Below are 12,487 nucleotides of genomic sequence, written 5' to 3'. Positions count from 1 at the left end.
CTGCTGGGTTTGCAGGGGCCCCTTAAATTTGCATTTGGAAAGCAAACAGTAAGGTATTGGGAGATTGTAACCTCTAGGTCACGATACATTTATTCATACAAGCAATGCTTGGACTGTATTTTCTAACTTGCTGTACAAAGCCCTGAACCACGGTGGCAGAAGCGCACCATCGTGGACGTGTGACTGCAACAGTGATGTCACAGGGAGCTGGCGTTTTAAAGATGCAGAAGTCAGAAGTTGATGACTTAAAATAAGGCCTGGCAAACTCAGGTCCCTGTGTTCACACATCACTGTGGACATCTGGTGTCTGCCCAGGCCTGGGATGCCGACCAGGAGGAGAAGCCCATGTGTACCTACCCAGGATATGATGAACTGACGGGCGTATTGGTTGTTGGAGTAAATCCTCTCACGCAGCAGCGGGATGAAGCCCACCAAGTCAAACTGGTTACTCTCAGTCACGATGTCCTGCACAGCCCAAGCAGAGCGTGTCAGAAGGTAAGCCCAGCACCCGGCACACGCTGCCCCCTCCCAGCCACGTCCACCCAGCCCTTTTTAAGGCACATGACAGGGTAAGGATCACAAGATGCTGACAAGCGGCTCTGTCAGAGGGCTGTAGGCTCTCCTGGCTGCTGGGAGACTATGGGAGAAAGAATCATATGTTTTGTTCAGATGATGAGGCAGGAATTCCCCCTCCGGCAGTGAATAACTTTGTGCTGGATGCACTGAGGAAGGCTCCCGCTGCCTGGCTGAACAGGAGGAGGGTGGGACCTTCATCTGATTCACGCCTCATTGGTGCCATTGCACACATGAGCAGGCAACTTTGATGTAATCATATGTGTCAGTGACTGGAGAGTCCCCTGGCTTTCTCTTAGAGCTCTTCCTACACGCTTGACAGATTTTGCTGCATAACAAAGTCCCTCACACCGGAGCAGTAGAGCTGATCCCCTCTGCTCTGCAGGCTCCCAGCAGGAAGGTCTGCAAGAGGGAATGTGGAGACTGCACTAACTGCAGTGCTAATGAGGAGAGGGGGCATGACCTGGCAGGGAGCTACTTCCCTCCAATTGGACCGTGAAGTCTGCAGACGTACAAACTCCTCAGCAGACAGAACAGGAAGAGGAACCAGGTGCCCCCACCCTGGAAGTAGCAGCTCTGATCTTTAGTTCTCTTTGTTCCTCATTTAGGCACAGGAGAAGGGAAGAAAATTAGACGAGCAGCTCTCCTGCTGTCCAGAGTGGAGGTGCAACTTCCCTCAGACTAAATCCTTGCTTCCCCAGAGACCTGGCTTCCAACAGCTAAACATCCATTTGCATTGCAGTAATCTACAAGTTCCTCAAACCAGCCACCAGACTCTCAATTTATCAAGCTACAACCAGTGACAGAAATAACCACTTTGGCAGAAGCCTCAGGATCCCTATGGGATGGTTTTAGCCGGTGCAGCCTGCTAGACCAGCATGTCCCCGTGAGAACTCTGCCATGTCACATCAGGCAGCATCCAGGCACCTGCAGGAACGTTGAAGCTGCCTACCACACTTGCCTTCTGCACCAAGGATTCTCAGCTAGAAGGAGAAACACACCTTGAGAAGTCGATCCAGGAGCTCGGAGCCACTTTTGACATTTGGGTCAGGATCAGCAGCCAGCTATAAAGAACAGAAACAAAAGTCGTTATAACAGGTCCCAGGCCTTTTCCCATCTCTGCAGTGGAGCTCCCAGCAGGTTCACAGGAGTGTTGCTCTCTTTTGATATCATTGGGATGGACACAGAAAACCCTTCATCTCTGATTCATCATTAGGCTCCAACAAATTCTCCAGGGAGACTTCTTAGGGGGATGCCAAGCACCTATCACCTTCCCACATAGGAAGGTTACCACGTGTCAGCGCCCATGTTGTGGCAGACAAAAACAAGATAAGCTGCACAGAGGAGTGACTGTAGACATGGTTTTGACCCCACATGACTAAAAAGCTGTGGTGCTGCAGAGCCACTTTGCAGTGTCTTACACCACCGACTAAGGAGCAGAAAAATGCATCTTGGAGGTGGAAACCAAGAGCAAGGTACTTTACAGTGAAGTCTGGCATCCCCAACACCAAGGCCAGCACGCTGCTGCAGAAACATTTTTGTGCAGACTTTCAGACGTGCCTGGTCAAAGCAGACCAGCTTCCTTAAAAAGATGGTATCAGACTACTTGGTTTCTTTGATCCTGGAAAGAACAGCGCTAGAGAACAAGATGTACTATTCCAGTGAAGGAAAGGAAAAACCCCTGGGGTCTTAGAGGAAGCTTCTTACCTTGCTGAGGCCATCAAAGAGCACATTGAAATGTGGGAGAACAGAGCCTCTGGCCACCTTCACAATGTTATAGAGGGCCTCACAAGCATAGTACCGCAGCCGACTATCAGCATCGTTGAAACACGTCAGCACTGGTTCAATCAGCTCCTTCAGGTAGAGCCCAGAGTCCTGATGGACAGAAGGAGACTGGTGAGTTGAGAACCATGGCGAGAGGACAGAGATGGCACTGCCATGGATCCTGGAATAAAGCACAAGGGTATGGTGCAAGAATTCAGGCCCGTGGTGGCCTATGCTTGGCCCAGTATTGCTACCATTTGTATTTACTGCTACTGCTGTAGGTGCTGGTTTCTTGTAAAGCCACAGCAACAGACCAGCCCTAACTACAACCTCACAACTGAGCAAAGCAACACAGCTCCCAGAAGGAGGAGCAGCTCAGTAGAGCCACATCTGTTGGGTTATTCTCTGTACCATCCGGAGCTGGGCAGCAGGAAGGATGTGGTAATAGAGGCTTCACAAAGAAAACCAGCACTCACTCCAGAAAGACCCAACTCCACCAAGACCTGAGCTGCCAGAAAACAGGCAGCATTCGTACGTGCAGCTGCTTAAAGACAGGTGCCACAGCTCCTGGAGCTAAGCTGGACACAGCTGCTAGCTGAAGCAACTGGAGCTCTGCTTTCCAGGCAAGAGCAGACAGTGCAGCTCCACTCTTGCAGAGAGTATGCTTGTTGTTTACATGCTGAAGTCTGTCCTCCTGAAAGAGCCACGCTAGGCAGAGCATGGGGCAATCAGGCTGCCATTTCTCAAGCACCTAGCAAAGGAAATGGCAAGAAAATCAACAATATACAGACCAGCAGATTAAGGAGTTCAGCTCAAAGTTTTATCAGAGCCCTTCAGGGCCCCAAACACAACTCCTCCAGTTCCTCAGAGCACAAGCTGCCCTGTCCCAGTGATGTGCAGAAGGCAAAGCAGGGTTAAGCTTCCCAGCTACACCTCTGGGACTCTTTATGGGCTGAACAGAGTGCTGCTGACCCAGAGAGAAGTGACGTGCAAAGAGACTCTGCACTTTTAACAACAGGATGACAAAGGAGCACTGCTCAGAAGCATGTGGCCATCAGCTTAAAGGCTGTTAATCATCATGCTTCAGAGTGTCTGTTTCAAATGGTTGTGACTCTCATTAGAAGGAGATTAACCAAATTAAAATACACCTTGCAGTGCTTCTGAGACAGTCTGCTCTTCCTAAGCTCCGTGCTTTCTTTATGTCTGCCCTACTAGAAACCCAAATGACTCCTTCCCTTGTAGCCATTTTCGAAATGAACCATGTGGTTTAACTGAAAAGCCCAATGGAGCTCTGAGTCCACAGGGTCCCTGCTCCCCTCAGCAGGGATCTGTGTGCACTGGCCTAGCCCCAGAGGTAACTTACTGAGCTTATTCCTTATAATGAGAGGTAAGCAAGGGAGGAAGCTCTTAATTGGGATGGAAATCAGTCAGCTTTCGGCAGGAGGAGCACAATGGGCAGCCATGTAACACCTCCAGAGCTGGGCTGAATGATTAATGCTTTCAGCAGAGAAATCTTCTACCAAATCAATAGGAAGTTATAACTTAGGCTAATACAACTTTACACCTCACACTGCCTGCCTGCTTTGAGCTATGCCTCTTGTAAGTTCCATTAATATCAAGTCATACCCAATTTTTGCCATCTGGGTAACCAGCTGCACATGCAGAAGTGGAGACAGTGTCACCAGCTGTCAGCAGAAGATATATTCTGCTTTTACACTTCAGAAGAAAGAGTCTGGCTTCAGCTGACTGTTGAACAGGACCAGACCTCAGCTGCAACCTGCTGAGCCTAGCCCTATTTTCAGCTCAGCAGCAACACTCACTGAAAACACATCAGCTGGAAACACAAATGCACTGACACCAAGGCTGGGGAGCTGCCAAGGTTTGACCCAGGCCAGAAAGCATTCCAGTGCTCACAGCACGTGGCTGGATCCGCTGGGGAATCTCATTCACAACCTGGTGTCACACTGCAACATGGGATGCCACGCAGCTGGGGAGCAGCCAGCCCCAGTCTTTCCCTGGCACAATGGCCCCACGTGGAGCACAGCTCCTCTCCCACTACAGGGAGCCAAAAAACACCCACATTTACCTTGCCCAGGGCGATGGAGCAAGCAGCCAGGCCGATGAGTCCCCCTTTCCGGCTGTGGGGGTGTTGGGAGAGCGCAAACTCCTGCGACAGGATCAGGATCACATGCTTGATTTGAGATGTGTTGTTCTGAGCCACGAACTCTCGCACCAGCCTGGGGAGAGAAGAGGAAAACACATGGGAAGCCACAGATCTTGTCTGATGAAAGCACCTGGGGGCTCGGTTCCCTGCGGCTGCCAGAAAGCAGCTTTTACACAGAAGGTGAGACCAGGCCAGGGGGAGGATTCCTTCCGTTCCCAAGGGACTGAGAGACAAAAGAAGCCACCTGACCTCACGCAAATACCCCCTGCACTGAGCTGTATGAGCCAAATGCAGAAATAAAACCCATGCTTTGGAGCATAGGTACACGTTAGAAACCTGCTGTATTCCACCAGTCATTCTATTACTTTTAAGTGAAAGAGGTTGGATGAGATTGTTGGGAATAGAGGTCTGCTAAGTTTTGCCACGTGGTGGCATTTCATGAGCTTTAGGCTGCTTCTTTAGAAAACCTGACATACCTGAAAGTGAGCAGCAAATCTGAAGTTGCCAATGGTAAAAACAAGGCTGCCCGTGCAGTTTATATTTAACCCTCTGAATGATGTTATGTATTTTTAACGACACAGTCACATATTCTTCTTCCACCATACCTCAGCTGCAGCCCAGGACAGACAGCGCTCAGTGAATCAGCAGTTATTTGATATTTTTTATCCTTGCTATTCAGTGCTTACCCCCGAGCTGTTCTGTACTGCACACCATTCAAGCTCCTCTGTAGAAAAGCAATGATTAATTTTTCTCCTTGGTTTTCCAGTGTTGTCACTCTACTGTTTGACTGCTTCACTAACTGCTTGACGTTAATGCACTGTTTCCACAGTACTTCTGAAACTGCCATGTATATAGATGTTTAAATATGCATTAAATGTCTTGTCCTTGCACTTAATAGCTCTAGTGGCTTTTCCTTCTGTGCATTTGTTCAGTCAGTCTTGGAAAAAAACGCAAATTTCTTGCAATCATAGTATCCCCTAGCAAGGGTTTCACATCTTAATGAAGTATTATGTGAAGAACGTTCCCTGTAAGCCATTTCACCTATTGGAAATGTGTACAGATAGATTCCCGTGTTCAATGGTTTGTTTTTGGAGCACAGACACGGACAGATTCCGTTTCTGTGCAGCGTTCAACTGCTGTTCATGTTCTCTGCTAGTTGAATTCCAGTACACCTTCCAATATCTTCCATTTACAAAAAGAAAACAGTTCTTATCAGTCACCTGTTATGGAGCCTCCAATCATCCCAAGGCCAGCATTCATTACACAAAGAAAAACAGCATGGAATAATGAAATTTCTAAAAGCATGACTATGTACACATGCATAACTGGGATGAATCAACACCAGCACTTTCATCCTTCCCTTTACTACCTCAATGATTTTTAATACACATTGCTGTCCAATATATTTATCTATTGAACTCCAGATTTAGACTGCCTTTGTGGTGATTGACAGAATGTATTGAAGATTTCTCTATTAATTTATAAACATTGCAACTCCTGATATGTATTCCATATCTTTATGAAGAATTATGAGAGATCCCAGACCCTGAAGAACATTTCTTTTTCACTTTGGCATATCTAAACATGCACACTTGAACGAGATTCCCGCTACACTGCCTGAAACAGCAAAGGTGAATTGAAGAAAATTAATTGTGGAAAGGAATTTGTGAAGATGGAAGTGAAATAGCTGTGTATAGGATAGGAGTGGTTCTGTCTTGCGAGGGAAACTAACTGCAGAGACAACTAAGTCATTCACCAGTGAGGTGGGAGATGTATTATTTCCTTGCTTAGCACTAGCTGATCATAATTAATAAATTACTTTTGGAGTATCAGCTTTACAGTAGATGAAGTCCATCCTGGTTACTGGTACTTAGCATGTTGGTAAGGAAGAGGATTTAGATCCAGGTGCAGATTGTGAAGAAAATCCTGGAGGAACAACGAGACGCTCATTGTGATACCATTATTTGACCTCTCCTAAACCCCAAGATGCTGGTTATGGGGAGCAGGTCGAGATTCGGACGTCACTCGGGTATAAAGGTGGTCTAACAAGATGGAGAGACGAACAGAGCGTAGGGATCCTCACAGACTAAGATTCACTTTTTTTTCCCCAGTCATTATGTTTTAGATCACATATGCCTATTTAATTAAAAAAACAGACCAAAAACCCCTCACTTCTATGCACGCTGAAGCAGGTCCTGCCCCACCAGCCCCCAGCAGCGCCGGGCCAAACCAGCTGCGCAGGCAGCTGCACACAGCTGGAGCATTGGTGGTTCAGTGGTAGAATTCTCGCCTGCCACGCGGGAGGCCCGGGTTCGATTCCCGGCCAATGCAACAGAATTTTTTTCCTTTTCTTTTGACTTCCTGTGTACAGGATGAGGACAGACGCCTCAGCATCTCAGCCTATGTGATTATCGTCACTTCAACCTGTGCTGAAGGCACAAAGATTTCCAACGCCAAACTCTGTATGCTTTTTTGTTGCTGCTGCACCAAATCTGGCCAACCCCAACAACTGGTATCTCACTCTCGGCCCTCCTTTCAAGTCTCAGCTCTGCACTAACCCTGCCTCAGCTGCGTGAAGCCAGACAGGCACTGAGGGGCTTGGAGACCTCATGCTGCCCGCTTCTAGCTGGCCATCGCTCTCCCATCACCTACTGCTTAGCAGAGGCAAATCATTACAGGAGATATTTATGGCCTCCTCGCACCCTGCTGTGAACAGAGCTGCTGCCCTCTTTCTCCTTGGAGGCACCACAAAGCCCATCTACTCTTCTCCATCCCAAAGCTGAATTTGGTAATGGCCAGAGCTGGTGCCACTCTCACAAAATGCTGATCCCAGGCTGACTGCTCTGCCTCCCAGTCCCACCCAGCACCACGAGGAGAATGCAGCAAGCCCTGGCAGCACAGAGGGAATCTCTTTACAGCCTGGATTTAATGAACAGAGTGGGGTTTTGGTTTGAAATGAAAAAAACCGTATATCCCAGGAGTCAGGAGGGGGACCGACTTTTTATGCAGGTGGATAGTAATAGGACAAGGGGGGATGGTTTTAAACTGAGACAGAAGGTTAGATATTAGGAGGAAGTTTTTCACTTAAAGGGTGTGAACGCACTGGAACAGGTTGCCCAGAGAGCTGTGGGTACCCCCATCCCTGGAGACATTCAAGGCCAGGCTCAGGAAGGGGCTCTGGGCAGGCTGATCTAGTGGTTGGCATCTCTGCCCACAGCCATTCTACGACTTTATGACCCCTCTGAGTTTAAAGGGCGCAGGGGTGAACTAGGGAAGCAAGAGGCGCTGAACAGCAACGTACACAGTGTGAGGGAGTTTGCACACAGCAGGAGCTGCTCCACATTACGGGGCAGAGAGCTGGGAGGTACCTGCACTGAGGCAGCGAGTTCCCCACACAACACCATAGGCACAACAACGACACGTGCAGTGCTATTCTGTGACTAGTCTAGGTTGAGCTAAATCCGCGTGTCTGTAAAAGGGATTGGACTCTGTCTTCCTCATCCTGATAGCCTTTGCAATTTGGGTGTCTGGCTCCATCAGCAAATTCCAAATCTGATTTTGGTTGGTATAAACCAACCACGAAGCCACAGTGCTGGGGCAAAACAAGTCAGAGCAGGGCTGCTTGGTTCACAGAATCACAGAACCATAGGGATTGGAAGGGACCTCTGGAGATCCCCCAGTCCAACCCACTGATAAAGCAGGTTCCTTACAGTAGGTTACAGAGGAAAGCATCCAGACAGGCCTTGAATATCTCCAGAGAAGAAGATTCCATCACATCTCTGGACAGCCTCTGTCACTGGTGACAGGACGAGGGGGAAATGGCCTCAAGTTGCACCAGGGTAAGTTTAGGTTGGCTATCAGGAAAAGCTTCTTTACAGAAAGGGTTGTTAAGCACTGGAATAGGCTGCCCAGGGAGGCGGTTGAGTCACCATCCCTGGATGTGCTTAAAAACCGTTTGGATGTGGTGCTCAGGGATGTGATTTAGTGGAGGGTTGTTAGAGTTGGGGTAGGATGGTTAGGTCGTGGTTGGACTCGATGATTTTTAAGGTCTTTTCCAACCTGAGCGATCCTATGATTCTATGATTCACATTAAAGATGTTCTTCTTTGTGATCCTATGGAATTTCCTATGCTCTAGTCTGTGTCTGTTGCTCCTTGTTGTGCTGCTGGCCACCACTGAAAAGAGCCCGGCCCCATCCACTGGACTCTCACTCTTCAGAGACTGATAAGCACTGACAAGATCTCCTCTCCAGGCTGAACAGCCCCGGGACTCCCAGCCTTTCCTCACACAGGAGAGGCTCCAGGCCCCGCTCATCTCTTTAGCCACCCACCGGATCCCTCCAGCAGCTCCCTGTCTGCCTTGAACGGAGGAGCCCAGAACTGGACGCAGAGCTCCAGACGCGCCTTCCTCAGGGCAGAGAAGAAGGAAGGAACATTTCCCTCACCCTGCTGGCCGCGATCCGTGCACTGCACCTCTGGACACCATTCTCGGCCATAAGGTCACACCGCTGCCTCGTGCTCAGCCCGCTGTCGGCTGCATCCCACGGGGACGTTGCGGGGCAGTGCAGAAGGGGGCAGGTCCTTCCCGCGCACGGCCACAGAGCAGCGCAGCGCCCGCAGTGACAGCACGGGAGTTCAGACACACGGGGGAGATGCACTGACAAACTAAAGGACGCGCGGCAGCGCCAGCAAACTCCCTTTACCCGGGGTCAAACGGCTTTCAGCACGGTTCCCCCCCGTCCCCCTCCCGGACCCGCGGCCGCCCCACAGCCCCGCTCCCTCACCCCCACCGTTCCCCCGGTTTTTCCCCATCGTTTTCTCACTTCTCGATCTCGAGGGCCGCCACTTTCCTCTTCTCGTACAGCTTGTCGTTCAACGCCCGCACCACGCTGGGCGCCAGCGGCGCCAGGTCCCGCTCCGCGTTCATGGCAGCGCCGGCACCGCCGCCACCATCACCGCCCGACCCCGCCGCCACCGGCGGCCCGCCCGCATCACGTGACCACGCCCCGCCGCAGGGCGCCCCCACGCGGCGCGGAGGAGCGCCCCCCAGTCTCTGCATCACGGAATGACCTGGGCTGAAAAGGAGCACAGCGCTCACCTCTTTTCAGCCCCCTGCTGTGTGCAGGTCACCAACCAGCAGCCCAGGCTGCCCAGAGCCACATCCAGCCTGGCCTCGAATGCCTGCAGGGATGGGGCATCCACAGCCTCCTTGGGCAACCTGTGCCAGTGCCTCACCACCCTCTGGGGGGAAAACTTCCTCCTCATATCCAACCTAAACCTCCCCTGTCTCAGTTTAAAACCATTCCCCCTTGTCCTATCACTGTCCACCCTCACAAACAGCCGTTCCCCCTCCTGTTTATCTGCTCCCTTCAAGCACTGGAAGGCCACATTGAAGTCTCCCTGCAGCCTTCTCTTCAAGCCAAACAAGCCCAGTTCCCTCAACCTCTCCTCACAGCAGAGCAGCTCCAGCCCTCTGCTCATCTCAGTGCCTCCTCTGGACCCGCTCCAAGCGCTCCATGTCCTTCCTGTGCTGGACGCAGCGCTGCAGATGGGGCCTCACGAGAGCCGAGCAGAGGGGGACGATCACCTCCCTCTCCTGCTGGCCACCCCTTTTTTAATGCAGCCCAGAACACAGCCGGCCTTCGGGGCTGCAAGCACTGCTGGCTCACGTCCAGCTTCTCGTCCACCAGGACCCCCAAATCTCTCTCCGATATCCGCATCCCCCCACAGCACTCTGCTCTGCCCATGCCTTTATTCCGAGCCGTGACACAGACCCCACCATAGCACCACGAGACCCCTCAAGCCGGTGCTGTGCCCGCAGAGGACGCCTCCAACCCCATCACTTCTCGAGGGGCAGCCCCTGCAGGTAGAACACCCAGGAGATGCCTGCTCCCAGGCCACCTGCTTGGGCGCAGGAGACCACCAGCCGGCTGCTGACAGGGGTCTTGGTGCCGTCCGGGCTGCCCTCGAAGGAGACAGCCATGAAGATGGTCTTCTTGGGGCGCAGGGTCTCGGTGGCCCTCACGGTGAAGGCCGGGTTCTCCACGCTGTACCTGAAGGATGTGGGCTGGGGGAAGACGTTCTTGAAGGGGATGGAGGTGCTGCCACCGGCCTTGATGAGGAAGGGGCCCTGCGGCTTGGGGGGCATGGCGAGGCCGAAGAGCGGGATGCTGTATTCCCTGCCTGAAGGGCCCAGGAGCTGCAGTGTGGCCCGGGACTCACCCAGCTGGCAGGGCTCATAGATCACCTCCACGCTCACCTCCGAGCCCCCCAGGCAGGCAGGAGGCATGCTGATGGTCTTCTCCGTCTGGAAATCAGCACAGTCAGTCTGTAGGGAACAGGAGGGACAAGCAGAGGGGTGTCACAAAAGCAGAGCTCAGAGGGAACAGCAGGGGAGAAAGCAAGGCTCCCCCTGCATCATAGGATCACTTTAGTACAAAGAGACCCTTGAAGGTCATCTAGTCCAACTAACTAACAGGGACACCCACAGCTCCATCAGAGCACTGCCCAGCCTGACCTTGGGTGTCTACAGGGCAGCTACTACCTCTCTGCTCAGCCCGTGCCAGTTCTTCCTTATATCCAATCTAAATCGCCCCTCTTTTAGTTTGAAACCATTCCCCCTTCCCTTTGTCATATCACAACAGACCCTGCCCAAGAGCCTGCCCCCTTCTTTCTTACAGCCCCTTTAGATGCTGAAGGCTGCTCTCAGCTCTCCCTGCAGCCTTTCCCTTCCACATGCTGCACAGCCCCAGCTCTCAGCCTGTCCCTGTAGGGAGGTGCTCCATCCCTTGGGTCATTTCTGTGGCCCTCCTCTGGATGCTCTCCAACAGGTCCGTGTCTTTCTGTACTGAGCACTCTCATCTGGACACAGGTGAGGTCTCACAGAGCAGAGGCACACATCCCCTCCCTGTCCTTCTGGCCACACTGCTTTGGATGTAGCCCGGGGTATTGGCTGGCTTTCTGGGCTGCAAGGGCACACTGCTGCCTCACATCCAGCTGTCACCCACTAGTCCCTTCAAGTATTTCTCCCCATACTTTCTCTTGCCTATCACATTTCCCCCCCCACGTTGTTCCTAAACAGGGACTGCCTAAATCTTCCCAGCAGGAATAATCCTGCACCCAAGCAAGGCCTGGGACATCTAAAGTCCCAGCTCTGGCAGCAAGGTGAAAATCCAGGCACCACGGGATCTGCAAGAGCAGTTCCAGCAAGGGCAGTAGAGAGGGTCTGTGAGTAAGGACAGTCCAGATGAGGACAGGTCCAGCTTTGGTGGAAAGACCCACCAGGCTCTCATGGCCACTTCAGCTATGCCAGGCAAAGCTGAAGGATCAGGATCCATTTACAGAGAGGGTTGGCACCATCCAGAGGTGCCACCTCCCAGCCTTTCTGTTCAGCTGGGCTTCCTCCCTCCTGCAAGAGCACAGCACGCTCACCTGGAGGATGTATTCTGTCTTTTGGCGGTTGTAATTCATGATCTTGGTGGTGATGGTCTGGTTAGAGCCCAGCGTAGTGCAAAAGTACAGTGGCTTCTCTGGCTTGCTAATCGTGGCTTTCAGGATCAACTCGTAGTAGCACGAGCCCAAATTACTGCTATGGAGCATCAGGCGCCCAGTGCTCTCACCTACCTTCAAAGGCTGGTACTCAAAGACAAGATTGGCCTGGGAAGGATGGAGGCAAAAGCCACAAGCTCAGGCAGAGGATGGGGAAATCAGTCCCAGGTGTGCTCACGCAGTGCTGGGTGGGAGCCCAACCTACAGAACCCAAAGGAGCCCAAATACCAGCCCTTCACCCATCATCCCTGCTTCAGCAAGCTCTAGCAGCTGTGCCCTCGCTCTGCTCACACATTATCAAATTTGAGTTAGAAAGGACTGGCTGGCATGCAGCCCCCCCTCTCCCCACACCCCTGCTTTCTTGTGAAACAAGAATTAAACCCCCACTCCATACAACGTGCTTTTCTTTCAGTGCTACTAGAGTCCTAATTTTGTCTTTA

General features: G+C 51.8%; 2 protein-coding genes across 2 annotated transcripts in view; both read right to left on the bottom strand.

Moving 5' to 3' along the window:
* VAC14 (VAC14 component of PIKFYVE complex) overlaps positions 1–9,426 on the bottom strand; it is a gene marked incomplete at both ends in the record, with an annotated part of 52,054 nt that extends 42,628 nt beyond the window's left edge. The window contains 5 exons of the mRNA XM_079541612.1: positions 358–465; positions 1,575–1,637; positions 2,281–2,448; positions 4,424–4,574; positions 9,323–9,426. Coding sequence (XP_079397738.1) covers positions 358–465; positions 1,575–1,637; positions 2,281–2,448; positions 4,424–4,574; positions 9,323–9,426 — 594 coding nt within the window. The remainder of the gene's footprint in view (positions 1–357; positions 466–1,574; positions 1,638–2,280; positions 2,449–4,423; positions 4,575–9,322) is intronic.
* A 912-nt stretch (positions 9,427–10,338) lies between these two features.
* Positions 10,339–12,487, bottom strand: part of HYDIN (HYDIN axonemal central pair apparatus protein) — a gene marked incomplete at both ends in the record, with an annotated part of 102,579 nt that continues 100,430 nt past the window's right edge. The window contains 2 exons of the mRNA XM_079541219.1: positions 10,339–10,827; positions 11,931–12,155. Of these exons, the coding sequence (XP_079397345.1) occupies positions 10,339–10,827; positions 11,931–12,155 (714 nt within the window). The remainder of the gene's footprint in view (positions 10,828–11,930; positions 12,156–12,487) is intronic.

The sequence above is a fragment of the Tetrao urogallus genome (genome assembly GCF_951394365.1).
Source record: "Tetrao urogallus genome assembly, chromosome: 12".
Taxonomy (NCBI): domain Eukaryota; kingdom Metazoa; phylum Chordata; class Aves; order Galliformes; family Phasianidae; genus Tetrao; species Tetrao urogallus.
This window is presented reverse-complemented; position numbering and strand designations above follow the sequence as displayed.